Raw genomic sequence first — 18,862 nt, 5'->3', positions numbered from 1 at the left:
GAAAAATGCCAAAGATAACAGTTTGATAGGCATAAAAATCGTTTTTGCTTTTTTGGGGGTTTTTTGCATGGTGATTCCCAAAGGGCTATTAGCTGAAAACTTGGCATTTCTCAGCATGGTGTGCAGCATGTCATTTAAAAAGTTTTTAAAAAAAAGCTGAACAAGTGGAGAACAAAAGAAGTGACAGGCCTAAAAGCTGTCTACAGCTGCTTTACAGTATCTGAAAGTCATGTCCTTAAGAAATAGGAAAAAATCCTGCAAAGACCTGACGCAGGACCTGAGAGATGCACTTGGCCTTCCAGTTGATCAGTCTACTGTTCACTGAAGCCTCATCAGAGATGTTCTCATGAAAGGTGGCTATTAGGAAACCATTCTGAGGTATGCCAAACTACACAAGAACTGGACAGAAATCAGTGGCAACAGGTCTCATGGAGTGATTCTGAAATTCTTGGTTCAAACTGTTATCAGTGTGTATGGAGGAGATCAGAGTTACAACAGTGAGTTTCTTCAGCCATCTGTAAAACACGAGGCTGTGTCTCGGTTTGGGACTGCATTTCAGCCAGTGGTACTTGGGAATTGTTCCTCCATCTGGAAAGTGTCTGATTGAGAGCAGCTTAATTTTTCAGCATGACAATGATCCCAAACACACTGCAGTACAAGCACACCTGGATAGAAAAATGCACAAAAGAACACTATCAGTGCTTTACTCACATGGTGTATAGTGCGGGTGGGGTGCTGCTGAGTTCAACTGAGGACATAGTCGGGCGGTGGAAAGAATACTTCAAGGACCTCCTTAATGCCACTGACACACCTTCTGTAGAGGAAGCAGAGTGTGGGGACCTAGGGGGATGGCTCATCCATCACTGGGGGTGAGGTCAGTTATTAAACGTCTTCTTGTTGGCAGGGCCCCTGGGGTGGATGAGATTCACCCAGAGTTCCTGAAGGCTCTGGATGTTTTAGGGCTGTCTTGGTTGACATGTCTCTGCAATGTTGCATGGTGATCTTTGGCGGTGCCACTCGATCGGCAGACTGGGGTGGTGGGGCCTGTCTTCAAGAAGGGGCACTGGAAGGTCTGCTCCAACTATCGTGGGATCACACTCCTCAGCATCCCCAGGAAGGTCTATGCCAGGGTGCTAGAAAGGAGAGTTCATTAGTCAAGCCTCAGATTCAAGAGGAGCAATGCGATTTTCATCCTGGTCATGGAATACTGGACCAGCTCTTTATTTTCTATTCCAGTCTGCGTGGGAGTTTGCCCATCCAGTCTACATGTGTCACCTGCGTCCCTCGGGATATCCATTGCCGGCAATAAGTCGGACTCATTTCCGTTGGGTGTTGGACTCAGCCAATGCTGCCCTTTGTCACGATTCTTTTTTTTTTTTTTTTGGTCCATATTTATTTCAATGCCTTAGAAACATTATTTTGATATATTTAATTTAGATTCATGTAAAATATAAATAAAATATTAATATTTAAATGTATAAAAATATTTTATTTTGCCCCATAGGCCAGTAAATATATACATGGGACCAGTAAAACTCTGAGCCATTGACCTGCGGTTGTTATGCTGGACACTGAATTATTATTAACATTCATTAACTCTGGGCACTTCCTGGGTTTAGGTGTTCTGGGCATGTCCTATCAGGAGGAGGCCCCAGGGCAGACCCAGGACACACTGGAGAGATTATCTCTGGGGAGACGGAGGTTTGGGTTTCTCTTCTTAGGCTGCTGCCTCTGCCTCCTCATAACCCGGCCCCTGATAAGCAGAAGATAATTGATGGATATATAGAACACTGTCATGGATTGACCTCCCCAGAGCCTGCACCTTAACATTATTAAAGTGTGAGATCATCTCGACAGATAACAGAACGAAAGGAAGACGAGCTTTGAATGTCCTTCAAGAAGCCTGGAGAACTATTCCTGAGGACTACTTAAAGAAAGCTTGTCTAAGAGTTCAGGCTGTGATGAAGAATAAAGGTGGTCAAAGCAAATGTTGACTTTCAAGCACTTTAGAATTGAACAAAATCTGTTTTTGACTTATATATTTCCATGTAATAGTGTTTGCCCTTTTCAATAAATCACTGCACCATTCCTACCAAGATATAAAGGAATGTGGGGTTGCTCAGCCTCTAATGTGCAGCTGTGCGTCATGTTAGAAATAACCTGGACCTCGTGCAGGCCTCCTTGTGAGGGTTCACTGAATAGGATCAGTGACAGAAAATATTTCGTTGTCTCTGTATTGCGTGTTGGACTCTGCAGGCAGAGGCTTATACACAGAAGCCATTAAGCACAGTACAGTAACCAGTTCTTGAGCTGTATTCATTAACAAAGCCTTTGCAGAGAATGCTGTGGGCTGTAGGTTAATTACACAGGTGTGGATGTGTGTTTGATCTGCTGCTACAAGTAAACATTCAAAGCCTACTAGACAAGCATTACAACATTATGTTTTAATGCAGCTTTCTTGGTTCATTGACTTAGCTGTGCTCATTTGGCTTCTTTGTGCTGGTGACATGAATTCTCTTTCCTCCCTCTCTTACTGTAACAGTGGTATTTTAAAGGTTGTGCCCTTTTTATTTTACCTGGCTGCACAATAAACTGCTTGTCGAGGACAATAGAGTGATTGACTTGAACTCGTTTGACACTACAAAAGGTTGACTAAAAGTAGCATTAAAACCCAGAGAAGTGCTCTTGAAAATGAACACACACACACACACACACACACACACACACACACTGGGGCAGCTAACCAGCTCACTGCATTGCTGATATGAGTCTGATAATGTCTGGCTCAGAGGGCAGAGCTTTGTGCGTACTGAACGCTGTGCTTTGGTTTTTAATCAGCGGCTTGTTTTGTCAGGGAAAAGCCGCACTTCCTCTTTCTGCTGCTCCCTTGGCTGGGTGCTTAAACTGCTGCCTGTCGACTTTTCTCAGACATGTTCAGTCAAAGCTGAATCTGAAAGGCTCACTAGCCGTGGCTGGAAGTCACTGCTCGTTTCCCTTTTGTGACAGTGCCCTAATTGATAGAAACATGTGAAAGGCCTGGGAAGCCCAGGGGCAGTCCGATGAGGTCACCATCATCACAGTGACATCTTTGATTATTTTATTTTATTTTATTTTGAGGACTGTATCAACCAAGGACTAGATGTCCATGAAGGTTGTTTTCCAGGATAAATCTGGTCAGCCAGTCATGGCCTTTATTAACCCTAAATGGTCTGTGTTTAGTCTGTCAGATTTGGTCTTAATTTAGCCCAGTGGATATATTTTTTACATATTTTTAAACAAATTTTCCCTTTTTATCCTGAAATGATCTACAGAAGGAGCTAAGATTGTCAGAACTAGTTACTACGATGAAAGTCAGTAAGAAACAGTGGCTCTCTTGCTCCTTAAGTTGCACTTATTCTTAAGATGATCTGGATGTTGTGTTGACTCGCTTGTTTTGTGTGTCAGTTGTATTTGTACATATAACGCTGATATAGCCGTCAATATGATCACATCCTACCTAGCAAAAAAACTTATTTCAAAGACTTTGCCTGGTCTCTAGTCTTTTCATGTCACTGAAAAACTCATTTAATAGTCACTGTCTAAGTGTCACCAACTTTTAAATCAGCCACTGTGATTTCATAGTTTTTGTTGTGTTTCTCTGGGCACTTAGTTGCTTTGGAGGGGTTATGTAATAAGTTTGGGTTATTTTTAGCCTTCACATATCTGTGTCAACAAGAAGTGGTGGTCAGATGATTTTACCACAGTCTGTGGACATCAGGGGTGCACATTACATATTCAGCTTCTTACCCCACATGGTTGGCATAGTGGTGCAGTGATTAGCAGGGGTGCCTCACAGCAGTCTTTCTCCTTGAACCTTGCAGAGGTCTGGCCGTGTTGAATGATTTGTCTCTCTCTGGGTTAACACAGTCATGGATCGATCCAGGGTCCGCACGGATAGGCTCCATCGTGGCACTAATAGTGGATCTGATAAGTGGTGAAGAAAATTAGGGACGTCCTTTCAATTTGTTGCATAATTTAGATGTAAAAAAGAAGTCTTTTTGTAGTTGTTTTTCCGTGTCATTACAAGTTGTCTTTTCACCGTTTTGTTTTTTAACCAGTTTGCTGTATATTGTTTAGACACGCTCCAGGTTCTTGCTGTGAGACTCTAAACTCTCTCTAGAATGTTTCTGCAGTGAAACCTTTAATTGGCATCATATTTATTGATCTCTTCTTTTAACTATTAGAGTGTTTCAGAAGGATTTGTCCTTCCTCAGTCCAGTTTTGAACATGAGAACAGTCCATCATTGATTGATTGACCTTCCTTCTGCCCTGGTCCAGGTGCGTCAGCAAATCTCTGCCGGGTCACCGGTGGAGTTCTGGGGATCCACTGGAGCAGTGTCATCAGCCTGGGTTGGTACCCTCTGGCGGATGGGAGAGCTGGAGCAACGTGTTGGGAGTCCTGCTGCCTGGAGCCGAACTGCAATGCTGTTTGGAGCCTCGGCGGGCGCTGTGTGCTGCTTAGCTGCTCGCGCGAAGGAGGCTGCGCCATCTCCATCCTGCCTCAGCCTCACGAGGAGTCCCTCGGTCTCCTTCAGCTGCTCTCCAAGGTATGGCTGTAACAGCAGAGATTGTTCCCTCTAAAGAAACTGCATTTTTCTATCTTTTTAAATGATTCAGCCATTGATTATGATATTGCTATCAGACAAGAATTTAATTTTATTACAAAAAACTAACCTTTTGTGAACTTTTGTTTGGAATCTGAAAACTCCGAATGTAGACATGATGGGCCAGATTAAAAAGTAGTCCCAACATTAGATAAAATTGTCTGCCATCAGTTGCCAGTATCAGGTGGTCACCAAGCTTAAGGTAGCCTTTCAGTAAAATAATCTGTGTGCGTGTTTTTAAATTTGGGAAAAATAGAGTGGCATTAGATTGATGGGGGGGTTGAGAATCTTTGTCTTAATGTCAGTATTTTCTGTAACTTCACTTTAAGGTCCCTGTCAGTGTGAAGCGTCGAGAGATTCGCCGTGCGCTGCAAACAGGAAGCCACAGAAGGCACACAGGACACCATATCAGCACGGTAACTTCACAGAAAGCTGGTCATGTGAGAGAGTTTTTACGGGACTCCATGCAGCTCTATGCAGCTACATTTTCAGTACAGCATGTTAAGTTGTTGTATATTATGTTTAAATAAAGTATTTACTACTAGTACTAATAATAATAATAGTGGGGTGGACCAAATGTTTTCAAATTATACATACTGACTAAGGCACTATCTGTTTTATACAGCAGGAAATTTTCTTCCTCTTACTGTTGTTCTGCCTTGAGTCATTTCTACCCACTTCCTTGCAGCCACACTTGTTGGTTAAACTGATAATGTGGTGGATAATTTGGAGGATGTGCAAATACATTTCCGGAGATATTAACCCATAAATTTGTCATCTGGGTCCTTAAATCTCCTCCAATTTCAGAAGCAGATCTGCTGTTTGTTTTTCTGATTTTAATTTATGTCTGCAGGTAAGCTCCGACCAGGATCCAGCTCAGCCAACAGCAGCACCTGGCAACAACTCTCTCCTCCAAATCACCCAAAAGAACATCAGCCAGATCACCAACGGGAGCTCAGACGCGGCTCCTGCTCCAAAGCCGCAGAACTCAACAGTCGACGGCACCGTCGATGCTACCGCGTCTTCCAATGGCAGCGATGTCAGCACGCCCACAGCAGCTTCAGCAGTTATCAACACCACCCCGACACAGGCCGGTAAGTGAGGAGTCATCTGCAGCAGTGGGTGTCACATTCCCCTCCCAACAGCCATCGCCTATTTCCAGCTCATTCAGTAATATGTCTTCATGTATTAACTATGAACTGATTAATAATGTAACAGCACTGAACTGGTGTGGAGCTGGAGGAAAATTCCTTTTCTGAATTTGGTTTAAAACAGCTTTGTTCTTTCAGTATTTCAGCCTCACATACTCAAAATGTACAGAGGAATCTTCACCGCTCTGCTCTTTAACAGAATGAGATCGTTTACTTTGCCTGAACGTTTTATGGCCGACTGCTCAGATGTTATTTCTCCCAGATGAAATTGGGGTGTGCTGTGGGTGTGAAGCCGAATGAGAGTAAGCCGGAGGAATGTGTTGGGAAAGAGGGAGAGGGATGCCAGGCTTCTGCAAACAGGACTAACTCGCTTGATCAGTCTGTTCGGCCTGAACGGCACTTACCGTAGTTGAACTGGAACAGGCAAAACATTTCATGTCATCACTGACTTTCTTTAACAATAGAAGTACTGCAGCTGTGCTTTGCTTTATACAAGTCAGTTTGTTTTAAAGGGAAATCCATTGTGCACCATAGTTTATCAGTTTTCCCTAGGAATAATAAAGCATTTTGAAAATGGGTATTATAAAATGTCACATTTCACTGGTGGAGCTTTGTAGCTTCTGAGGAAATTCATCCATTATTTTTCTTCTCAGTGAGGGCTTGAAGGCCATAAAATTGTAAATTTAAAAACCCTGAATTGCAACCTGGGGTGGTGGGTTGAAGGGCAGAGGTGTTTACCAGCCAGGAAACATCTAGTACCAGGGTTCTTAAAGCATGGCCTAGGGGCAAATGGCAGCCTTTGGTGAATTTTGTGTGACCTGCAGACACAATAAATAAAGAGTTCACTGCTGAACATTCATTAGGAATGTTCCTGTTGACTTGCTTCCTTGAATTTTAAACACATTGAAAAAAAATATCTGACGAATTCTCCAGGCTAAAAATTGGGCCACATTTCTCCGAAAAGTTTAACACTGTCTGTCCAAATGTGTATTTGACAGTTTTTAGCTCATCTGGCTGAAGGACCAGTGAGCTTGTGCCAGGACGATGCACCTTTGTCCACAATTTCCAAAAATCACTCCTCTTGGAGTACTGGCCACCCAATGGGTCTTCACCGAAATGTTGTGCTCGTGGTGTCACGTACTGACACATTTCTATTTTCATACTTAAATCCATTATCCACCCTCCTTTTTGCTCCATCTGCAGTCTCCATGTACTCTGAGGGAAATCTTTGGTATTCACCTGCTAAATGCTCCAATCTGTTCAGCAACGAGTTAATCAGCTCCATAATCTTGGTGCAGTTGGTGCTTTGCAGGCAGCGTACGCTGTTTTGTGTCTGCCTGCTGCTTCTGCAACACTTCCTGCTGTCAGCATTAAGAACAAAACGGTGCATTTGTGGACCAAAAAAAAATCTGAATGAAGACGAAGACACTGAAACGCTCCATAAAGCTGCACAGTCTGTTTATCATTGTGCTGTCTCATGAGCAGTCATCCATTTATTGGCTTCATTGTAGATATGTAATTGATAATAGCAGCTTCAACAATGCTATACAACACCCCTAATTTATCTGTCATCTATCTAAAATGTGTAGTTACTGAGCAGTATTCTGGGAGGACTTGTTTTATAAATCACTTTTTCTTCTGTTCCTCCAAGTGACTGAGCGGGGTTATTTATGACACCAGCGCTGTTGTAATATTTTTACTCATAAAATATTTCCTCCCGTGTATGTGTTAGTCTACTCCTCCTACAACTACACACAAGGAAAGTTGTGTGGCAACATAATGGGCTCTGACTTTAACTTCTAATCAATACATTGTAATGTTTTGAACCGTGGCCAACAGAGTAGCAAGATTGACTGTTGCAGATAATTAACGCCCCAAGGGGATGATAAAAGTATTTTAAATATTACACTTCTGTAAACAAGATGTTTTAAACAGAAGCCTGGAAGTAACAAAGGATGAAAAACACCCCGACTGATGACGATTTCACTGTAATTTGTTGAACAAAATTTTATAGAGTCAGCAGTCCATCAATATTTTATTCATGTTTTGTGAGAATATGAGTAGTACATGCCCATGCTGCAGCATTTCCCCTTTTTGTGCTGTTGGCAAACTGGTATACTTAATCACACTGAGAAAAGTATTTAAATGAAATGTTGTCATGAAAACAACAGGATGTTTTCACAAAAAATGTGTAGGTACATAAAGGTTAAACACAGGTCATTTTAGCCTGTTGCTAGGTTGTTGCCAGGCAGCGTGATGGCGCCATAGTATATCATGCATAATTCAGCTTTTGTGGATATAAATAGGATGTCATTGTCATGAAATAAAAATGATACTGTGCTTTTCTAAGATATTATCGGTGCATCATGTCACAATATCTGATATGGATGAGAATCATCAGCTCTCTGTTCTGATTGCTCACCTCCTGATGGCCTGGGAGGAATTTACACTCAAAGAGAGAAACCAACACAAAAATGCTGTGTTGTTTGCACAGTTTTATTTATTTACTTATTTTTTTTCATAAGATTATTGAAAAACGATTCATGACATTTGGTTGTTTCAGAACATCTGTCATAGATAAAGGAAACAGAGGAAACACAAAAAGCAGAACAAAACATTCCTGTATTAAAATATAACTTGGTCATTTTAGTCACCAGTCCACGTTGGTTGCTTGAGGGTTGATTCTATCTATTTCAATAGGTTATAATCAAATAATATGTTTTATTTTAAATAACTGGATTTGGATCTGGAACACAATTTTATAAGCATTTAACAGGTAGGAGCATTTAACAGATGATAATAAATGGGGTCACCATTTATTATCATCTGTTAAATGCTCCTACCATACTGTACTTCTGACATCTCTGATCCTGTGTTGTGTGTCTGTGACAGTGAGGGAGCTGGTGGTGTCGGCAGGAGAGAGTGTGGAGGTAACGCTGCCCCGCAGTGAGGTTGAACTCAACGCCTATGTGGTCCCAACGCCCCCGCAAGGTCAGACCGTGGGAACAATGTATAAGATAATGCAGTTTATTTTCTGGAAACTGCATTTCATCAGTTTCCTGAAGAGTTATTAATGTGTAGGAGGAACTAAATTATACACGGAGACTGACTTTCTAATTCTTTTCTGGTCTATAGGTGGTTGTTTGCTATTAGAGGGTTCCCAGTCCAGACATTTTTGGACTAATTGCCCATTATTAATAAGCTGTGTGTTATTTTTGCTGTTCAGTAATGCACGGGCTGAACCGTGCTTGACCTGTGTCGTCGTCATCATTTTGTACGTCATGCTGAACACTTGCCAGAGAATTTCAAATCCATCCTGACAAAGATTATCGAACACACATCATGATTTTGTTAATCCCTTGATCCCTCCTTGACAGGCTCCTGTGTTTAAGATAAAAAAAAATTGTATGTGTGTGTAGATTTTATTTGAATGCATAAAATTCCATTGCACTTATTTATTTTTCTTTGTTTCTCCACAGGGACAAACTATGCATTTGACTGGCGTCTGATAACTCATCCCAAAGATTACAGCGGGGAGATGGAGGGGAAGCACAGCAAGACACTGAAACTCAGCAAGGTACAGATCACAGTTGCATGTTTATCTTCTGCTATAAATAAAGTCATGCAGGTGGCACTCTGTTGAACATGTAACCAAAAAGGATCGCTTCCTCCCTCTCTGGTTGACTGATTCACTGTGTTTGTGTCCCCTCAGCTGACCGTGGGCCTGTACGAGTTTGAGGTGACTGTGGACGGGGAGGGCGCCCACGGAGAAGGTTACGTTAATGTTACAGTCAAACCAGGTGGGCATGAAAACTGTTTTTCTTCAGATTTTAATAGATTTCACTGTTCACATGACCGCAAGAAATCAGTGTGATTGTAGGCATAACATGATTTTGTAAGAGTTTTGAAGGCTCTGCCTCCAGTTTGTTCAGTCCATTTTCTTAATCACTTAACGGACTCATGGTCGAGTGAAAGGCAGAGTACATGCTGTGTCATGTTACCGGTCCATTACAGCGCTAACACACAGAGATGGACAACCATTCACACTGACATTCACACCCACTGCAATTTAGAATTTCCAAGTTAACTTAATGAGCGCGTCTTTGGGCTGTGGGAGGAATCCAGAGGAAGCCCACGCAGGCACTGGGAGAACATCGTGCCACCGTGCCGACCCATCACTGTGCAACTGCTGTAAATAAGAAAAAGTATCAATTAAAGCTGCATATGAGTGATATTTTAATGCTGATGCTCTGTGTATCATTTGCAAAATTATGCAGTGCTGTTTAGGGCTGCAACTATAATAGTACAGGTACAGGAGAATTCACCTGTACCTGTACTATTCTCACACTCAGGTCACTTGAGGTGGCAGTTTAATGTGAATGTTTACTGCATCAGACATGTGACACATTCTCACATGTGCCTCTGTCACATGATGTGTAGAAAATCTCTGTATATAATATTAACATAACATATGAATCTAATGGGACTGACTCACTTTTAGCCTCAAATTGTTACTAGAGAATCTGCAGTTTTTTTGCACCTCTGTGTTGCCTTCATGTTATTTTTCATTGCCATGTTTGTATTTGTTTTTTTTAACAGCTTTTAATAGGATTTACTAGGATTCAAATTGCAAGAACTTTATAGCATTTTGATGTAACCTGTTTGGGTTGTTTTAATTCATAGCCATATTTGTTTATCATTGTGTTTATTTTATAAAAAATCAGTAGTAATAATCTATGTGTTAGATCTAATTAAGCTAAGCAGTAATGTGAGGTGGCTGTCATCTGCAGTGGGACTCCGTGTGTTTGACTGCCTTGCTTTTTTTCCTCGAAATAGTAAAATTGCCAGAAAAAAAAAATTTACCACCTTTTTAAAAAGGGAAAAAACTTGAATCTTATTGCTGGAAGATGAACAGGCTTTCCTCCCACACACGGTTGTATCTCTGTATCCTCTGACCTATTCTTACCGCCTCAGTCACAAATGGCTAATGTGCAGCTCAGTGAGCGAGTTAATTCCTTGTTTTCCACCTGACAGAGCCACGGGTAAACAAGCCTCCTGTTGCCGTAGTTTCCCCGAAGTTCCAGGAGATCTCCTTGCCAACCAGCTCTACGGTGATCGACGGCAGCCGTGAGTCTCCCACATGACACACACACACACACACACACACACACAGCCAGGCAATTTAACACCAGTTACAGAGTGGAAGGCCAAATCATCTTGTCCTCCCTTTTTCAGAGAGCACTGATGATGATAAAGTGGTGGCGTGGCACTGGGAAGAGGTCAAAGGTCCTCTAAGGGAAGAGAAGGTCTCTACTGACACCCCTGTACTCACCCTCACCAGCCTTGTGCCTGGGAACTACACATTTAGGTACACAGAGACCGCACTTATCTCAGCGAGATTAATTATATAGTCTGAAAGCACGCACCTGTTCTGCTGAAGTGCTGGCCTGCAGACAGATGGAGCCGAGTGAAATTGATCTTACGGATCTCTTAATACGTTGGTCAACTCAGTGAAGGCTGTTGTGTGATTTTATTTAACTTGGAGGTTAAAAAAAGTAGCGATGCACATCCATGTTAATGAGAAGAGGAGATTGAGTTGGAAATTTGTGCGCAGGTTTGGGAAAATATTTCCTCAGATTCGCAATGTCCCTAATGCCTGTGGGAACTAGTTAATCCATTCTTTAGGACTCAGTTTAAAGAGTGCATTTTAGTTTCTCTAATATGCCCTTGTTAAGTGGATGAGTAGGTGCCCCTCAAAACCTGCTCATATTTTTGAAGTGCGCTCTCCTGGATCATTTTTGGAGAGAGAGATTTGTGATTTATTTGACAAAATGTTCTGCTTTCGATTACTAAGGGAACCACTGCCTGCCGTCCTTGGTGTTATCCTGGATGCGGTGAGGAGCAGGAAAAAATATATACATGCTGACAGCAGCAAATAAAGCAGTAACAATATACAGGTGTTTACTCTGGTTTGAAGTATTGGAGAGGTGGAGCTGTTCACAAGAGGGAAACATCTGTGTCTTATAAATGTTTTTGCTGGGAAGCTTAATCATGCTGTGACAAATAAGTGCGACTTCTAAAGTCAGTGTTGTATAATTGTTTTTACTTTATTCCTGGTGTGTGTAACCAGTTTTTTCCTGGTTATTGCAGCAGTGATTTTGATGGGTTTTTTTTTTTTTTGTTTGTTTGTTTGTTTGTTTTTTAATGATTTTTGGTTTAGTTTGTTTTTGAGTAGCATATTGCAGGTCCTGATTTTCAATAATTCCAAAAGCAAACAAAAATACTGGATTATATTTGTTTAATTTTGCATCATTAACCTAAAGGTTTGGGGGGCAGTGATGAGATGTTTGGCCAGTATTTGCACATTAAGTCCATCACTTCACTACTCAGCTTCTCTGTTATGATCTTCATAAATTTACATGATTATATTTGTGCTAATTCAAATATGGCTTGAATAAGGGCTGGAAGTCTTTAAAAAATTTTTATTTATGATAAGGATTTATATTTCGCTGCTACAATAGAGGAAAAAACAAGCATTTTTCTTTATGACATTTTGGCCAGTGCAGATGTTTTGAAATAAGTAATTTGCCTGGACCTTGCATCCCCAGCAAAAAAGATTTAAATTTTTGCTGCACACTTGTGTGGGTGTGTCTGTCCCATAAATGTGTCGTCATCTTCCCTCTGTACCAGTTTGACAGTAACCGACTCAGATGGAGCCACAGACTCGACACAGGCCACCCTCTCTGTCAACAAAGCCAAGGACTACCGCCCCGTGGCCAACGCCGGCCCAAACCAGGTTTGTCCCCTCTGTTTGATGCTGCACCAACCTGCAGGTGCTGCTATCACATGAATGTAAAGTGAGTTATTTATACCAAACCGCTGCACTCCTACTAATGTTCCACTTAATTCATTCAGGTCATCCAGTTACCACGTAACCACATCACTCTGTATGGGAACCAAAGCACCGACGACCATGATTCCCTGTCCTACGAGTGGTCCCTCAGCCCAGAGAGCAAAGACAAAGTGGTGGAGATGCAGGTACCATACTCTTCATAACTAACTTCTCATGTTTCGGGTCATTTTTCCATGGATAAGAGCATTGTAGCTAATGGTGGCATGATTTCTTTCTGTGCTTTTCAGGGTGTGCGGACACCTATCCTGCAGCTGTCTGCGATGCAAGAGGGAGACTACACCTTCCAGCTGACCGTGACTGACTCAGCCGGACAGCAGGACACCGCCCAGGTCACAGTCATTGTGCAGCCAGGTAAGCAGCCGCAGAGTTCATGCCACCTCAGCAGATATCGCTTCTGAGTCCCCGTAGCTGTCACACATTAGCTTATGACTTTTTCAGGCTGTTTGTACAGCTGTGAGCTCTTGCTTGCCGTATGGAGAGTAACTCGAAATAAATCTCTTTATCTTGACATTTAAGATCTACTCCATCTGAGCACAGCATAGACTGCGTGACTTCTTGCATGCCCTTTCTCTCTCCCTCGGGGTTTATACAAATACACACATGAAGTGTGAGGAGCAAACTAAGCAGCGCTGTGTAACAAGGCGTTATTAATTCTTGACCTTTTAAGCTGTGTGATGAAGATGTCGGCACTTAAACTGCTCCTGTTTGGCACACAGCGAGGGATAATCAAACAAGGGTGCACCGTGCACTCAAGGTGATAAGCACTTTGTAGACTGCAAAAACACTGGCAAGATACTGTGTTTTAAGATGGACCTGTAATGTGAACGCACAACAAGCAGGTCAAGGTCTGCTGGGTCAGACCAGTGAGCTTGGAACCGCCGCTGAGTAGGTACCAAAAAAAAGTACCTTGCACCAGGTACTACCACTTAATGGAAAACCCAGTCGAGTCAAGCTGAGTAGGTATTAGTATGTAATCTAATTCCAGGTAGTTCAGAACAGAACTGCTGTGCTTTGGTTACTATCAGAGGGCAGTGGTCCTTTATGTCATAGCAGGGCTTCATTTCTATGATATTACTACATTTGTTGTGTTCACATTAAAAATACGGGGTTTTCCTTCCTTAAATACTTAAGTACTAATCCATCTGTCAAAGCATTGAAAATTTGAGTACTTTGAGAAGGTTTATAATCCTGCTGTACTAATTCAGTTTTGATGATTTCTATTGTGGCTGTGGGCTTTAGTAGCTTGTATAGGTTGTTCTTCTCATCTAAGCTCAGAGCAAACCAAGCTACATTTGACAACCAGCATATTAGTTGTCAATATATAATTTTATATATAGGCTAGAGATCCTAGCCTATATATAAAAGCTGGCCATGGCTACTGTGGTGCCACACAGTGGATAGCTTGGATTGTCTCTGTTTTTCATGATGTGCCAAAAGTCTTCGTTTGGTGAAAGGTTTGAACTGCAGGTAGGACCCCTCTATGAAGCCTGTTGTTATGCAGTATGCAGTTTATCATCATCTTGCTGAAAAAGATGTCATCTGGAATGGAGCATATGTAGCTTTAAAACCTGTAATTACCTTTCTCCATTGGTGGTACCTTTCCAGATATGCAAGCTGCCAATTTCATAGGTACTAATGTAACGCACTCCCATACCTTGCACACAGAGATTCTTCCAGATTCTCTGAATCTTTTGATGATATTATGTACTGTAAATTAGTTATTTTAAAGTCTTCACAATTTTATGTTGGGGAACATTATTCTGAAATTGTTCCACAATTTGTAGATGGAGTTTTTGCAGATTGGCGAACCTCTGCCCATCTTCCCTTCTGAGAAAGTTAGTCTCTCTAAGATGCTTTTTTTTTTTTATACCCAATCATGTTACTGACCTTAAACTAGTTGTAAAATATTCCTCCACCTGTTCCTTTTTAGTATCAGTTACTTTCCAGCCTTTTTTTTTTTTTTGAGACAGCCCTTTCAGTCGTGATACAGTAAATTCTTCTGGGGTTTCTGCTGATGCCAAGAGTAGATCCACTGTTAAAACAGCAAACTGTTCTTCTCTCTGTGAGGGGAAAAATTGGCATTCATACCTTCAACCTGCACTGTTAGCTACATTAGCAATAACTAGGGCACTGCTGCAGGATGCATGGTGTAGTAAACATAGAACAACATAGATTTAAATGGAATTGATTGACCCATTTAAATGGAACTGACAGACACTTGTTGCCTCGTGCAATCCAGCTGCACTAAGTACAAATATTGGATGTGTCCATCCTTATTCATCAATACTGTATTCTTTAATAATGGAGACGTGTGCGTAATTTCCACCTTTCGTCTTTCAGAAAATAATAAACCACCAGTAGCGGATGCAGGACCGGAGAAAGAGCTGACGCTGCCGATGGATCACACTACACTGGATGGCAGTAAGAGCAGTGATGACCAGAAGATAGCCACCTACCACTGGACAAAGACCAGGTCAGATAAATACAGATTCACTAGTCAGTCTGTATTATTGCAAAACGGTGTCTTGTGTGTTAAAGTCTAGACTTACAGTTGATGCAATATCTGAATCATAGTTAGAGGTTTATAACATGAAACACTTGAATTCACATCTTTCAGTCACTGTCATTAAGGTTTCCTTATCCTCCTAAATTCCCCTGCCCGTCTCTCCCTCCCTTTATGTTTCGCTCTTTTTTCGGTCCGTCTGTTCCTCCACCAGCGGTCCCGATGGCGTGAAAATTGAAAATGCAGACAGCGCCGTTGCCACGGTGACAGGTCTCGAGGTCGGCACATACGAGTTCACCCTGACAGTAACCGATGAGAGGAAGCTGGAGAGTCACGACACTGTCAAGGTCATCGTTAAGGAAGGTTCGGAGTTGTGTGTTTGTGGGTGTGGACTGAGATGTTTCTTTTTAGAAAAATGGCTGCTTGAGGTCAAAGTCAGACATCTGAGGATTGTGGATGCTGTGAAATTTGGGTTGATGATTAGAAGCATGACAAGTGCACTATTATTACCTGTGAACACATAAGCAATCTTAAAAAAAAATATATATATATAGTTAAATGCATGCACATATACACAGAAAGCCACATAAATATAAACTAATTCATGCTAGTGCAGTAATTGAAATTATGGTAATGCCACCAGGATTTCAAATATGGACACTGGAACTATAGATTTAAGTGATCGTGCACCTATTTATATAACAGTGGACTTAGAAGAAAAGAAGAGAGACACAACATGTATGCTTAATGATCCTCATTTCAAAAAGAAAATGGCAGAAGACATTCAGAGATACTTAGATGAAAATGATAATGGTGAAGTCTCTCCACCTATCTTGTGGGATGCAACAAAAGCCGTCCTAAGGGGGAAGATAATTGCAATTGCCTCCGCTAAAAAGAAATGGAGACAAAATAAGTTGCAAGATCTACAAGAGAGATTAAAGCTATTGGAGAACCAACATGCCCAAAATAAAAACTCTCAAATACTAATAGACATCAAGAGACTAAGAAATGAAATTAATGATTTGACCTCACAAGAAATAGAAAAAAAAGATGCTTTTTACTAAACAACGGCATTATGAAAGTGGGACTAAATTCACTAGATTATTGGCATGGAAACTTAAAAAACAACAAGCTGAAAGGACAATCTACAAAATACGAGAGCACCAAAAAGACACAACAGAAACCAAACAGGAAAAAATACAATCTGCTTTCCAATCCTTTTATAAAAAACTTTATTCAAAAATTCCTGGGGATAAAGAACATGAAATAGATTCTTTTCTAGATACTATTGACCTTCCAGTCATGACTGAAGAACAGAATAATAAATTAGGAGCTGAAATTACACTATTGGAAGTACAAAATGCTATAAAAAAGCTAAAAACCCACAAATCACCCGGTAGTGATGGTTTTACCTCAGAATGGTATAAAGCCCTTAAAGATAAACTTGCTCCATTTCTCCTCTCAACTTTCAATTGGGCACTCAAAAAAGTACAGATCCCCCCCTAGCTGGAAAGAGGCAATCATAACCCTCATACCAAAGGAAGGAAAGGATAGACTTGAATGCGGATCATACAGGCCAATTTCCATTCTCAATGTGGATTACCGTATTTACACATCCATAATGTCAAAAAGGATGGAGAATATACTACCAGACCTAATACAGAATGACCAAACCGGCTTTATTCACAAACTGCAAACACAAGACAATATCAGACGCACACTTCATATTATGGACCACATGCAGCACCATAATGAAAAAGCAATGATAATTAGTTTAGATGCCGAAAAGGCATTTGACTCCGTAAGCTGACAATACCTATACAAAGTATTGCATAAATTCCAGATAAGCAGTTTAATAATTGATACTATTAAAGCCATCTATAACAACCCAACTGCTAGGATCAAAATTAATGGTTACATGACAGAACCACTGGTACTAGAGAGAGGGGTCCGACAGGGCTGTGCCTGGTCCCCTCTCCTCTTCGCCTTATTCCTAGAACCGATGGCTCAATATATTAGACAGAATAATAACATTTGTGGTATAACAATAGACAGATTAGAACACAAAATAGCAAGCTATGCAGATGACGTACTCTTATATTTAACCAAATTTGAGACCTCATTGCCTGAAGCAATGAAATTTCTCAGTGATATTGGCCCATTGTCAGGATACAAACTGAATATAGAAAAGACAGCTCAAAAATGCATACCCATTTAAATGGAATACAGAATCAACTAAATACCTGGGGGTCATATTGCACAAAGACCTATCAAAACTCCTAGAGAAAAATTATACCGCCCTATATCACAATATTAAAAAGGATCTTGAGGGATGGAGCCACATACCTTTCCTTAATCTAAGTGCCAGGATTGAAATTATAAAAATGAACATACTACCCAGATATCTATATTTATTTCAAACACTCCCAGTTAACATTCCAAGGCAATATTTTGTAGAATGGGACAAAACCCTACAACTACCAAAGGAGCGGGGAGGCTGGGGCTTACCATCTCTCAAAAACTATTTCTTATCCGCCCAACTAAGAGCTCTGCTTTACTGGTGCGATCCACTGTACGAAGCTCAATGGAAGAACATTGAATGTAGACTAATAGCAGACACTCCCATACAGGCCATACTGGCAGACAATAAGCGCCTAGAATCTATAAACAGATTAGAAAATCCCTGGAGCAAATCAGCACTCACAGTATGGAAAGAACTAATAAAAGTACACAAATTGGAAAAGCCTATCAAAATCTTGGGGTGGTGTGCATATGACTCAAATTTTATTCCAAATGGTGTAGACTCCCGATTTAAGTTCTGGACCACAAAAGGCATAATAAATTATTTTCAGCTAATACAAGATAACCAAATAAAAAGTTTCCAGACCTTAAAAGAAAAATTTAATTTGGAGAAGCAAGACTTTTCCCGATATTTACAGTTAAGAAATTACTATAACCATGCAATTAAACAAAGTGAAGGAGATGAATATAACCCCCTAATTCAACTTTTTATAAAGGGATATAAATCAGAACTTTCCAAGGGCATAATCTCACAACTATACCAAAGTATACATAATCTGAAAAACTGCTCAACAAAATACATTAAAGACAAATGGGAGAAAGAGGGAGCCTTAGTCATTACAGACGAGGAATGGGAACAGATTTGTACATCACAGTGGAGATGTACAAAATCCCACACCCGGAAAGAATATTGCTGGAAAAATGTGTCACGTTACTTTATACCCCCTACTCAAAGTGTGCATTACTCAGGAGGCACTGCCGAATGCTGGAGAAAATGTGGCTCCCAGAATGCCAATCATCACATTTTCTGGGGCTGCCCAAAGGTTCAGAATTACTGGAAGGAGGTGAATAGAGTAATGCAACTCATTTTCAAATCTCACATCCCTCTTGATTTTAAAATAATGTATCTAGGATACAAACCTCCACAACTTAAAGGAATAGATGGATATCTATGGAATGTTCTATTGGCATCAGGGAAGAAAACAATAATGAAAAAATGAATGATACAACATGAACCAACTGTTAAAGATTGGAATGAGGTGACCATGTCTATTTATAGGATGGAAAAAATGACTTTTTCTGTGAATCTACAGATGGAAATGTTTGTTAAACACTGGGAGAAATGGGAGAA

General features: G+C 40.9%; 1 protein-coding gene across 2 annotated transcripts in view; it reads left to right on the top strand.

Annotated features, from left to right (window-relative positions):
- The window catches only part of LOC115788299 (dyslexia-associated protein KIAA0319-like protein), a 38,911-nt gene that overhangs the window by 9,744 nt on the left and 10,305 nt on the right, over window positions 1–18,862 (top strand). For both annotated transcript variants that reach the window (XR_004020578.1, XM_030741272.1), the window contains exons 5-17: window positions 4,318–4,586; window positions 4,973–5,059; window positions 5,497–5,737; window positions 8,687–8,785; window positions 9,274–9,371; window positions 9,507–9,594; window positions 10,829–10,921; window positions 11,030–11,162; window positions 12,485–12,590; window positions 12,710–12,832; window positions 12,935–13,058; window positions 15,048–15,180; window positions 15,425–15,573. Coding sequence is in view for 1 of the 2 variants with exons in the window: in XM_030741272.1 (XP_030597132.1) it covers window positions 4,318–4,586; window positions 4,973–5,059; window positions 5,497–5,737; window positions 8,687–8,785; window positions 9,274–9,371; window positions 9,507–9,594; window positions 10,829–10,921; window positions 11,030–11,162; window positions 12,485–12,590; window positions 12,710–12,832; window positions 12,935–13,058; window positions 15,048–15,180; window positions 15,425–15,573 (1,743 nt within the window). In the remaining variant the exon portion in view is untranslated. The remainder of the gene's footprint in view (window positions 1–4,317; window positions 4,587–4,972; window positions 5,060–5,496; window positions 5,738–8,686; window positions 8,786–9,273; window positions 9,372–9,506; window positions 9,595–10,828; window positions 10,922–11,029; window positions 11,163–12,484; window positions 12,591–12,709; window positions 12,833–12,934; window positions 13,059–15,047; window positions 15,181–15,424; window positions 15,574–18,862) is intronic.

The sequence above is a fragment of the Archocentrus centrarchus genome, chromosome 11 (assembly GCF_007364275.1).
Source record: "Archocentrus centrarchus isolate MPI-CPG fArcCen1 chromosome 11, fArcCen1, whole genome shotgun sequence".
NCBI classification, from domain to species: domain Eukaryota; kingdom Metazoa; phylum Chordata; class Actinopteri; order Cichliformes; family Cichlidae; genus Archocentrus; species Archocentrus centrarchus.
The sequence above is the reverse complement of the archived record's forward strand: the minus strand, read 5'-3'. Positions and strand labels throughout refer to the sequence as shown.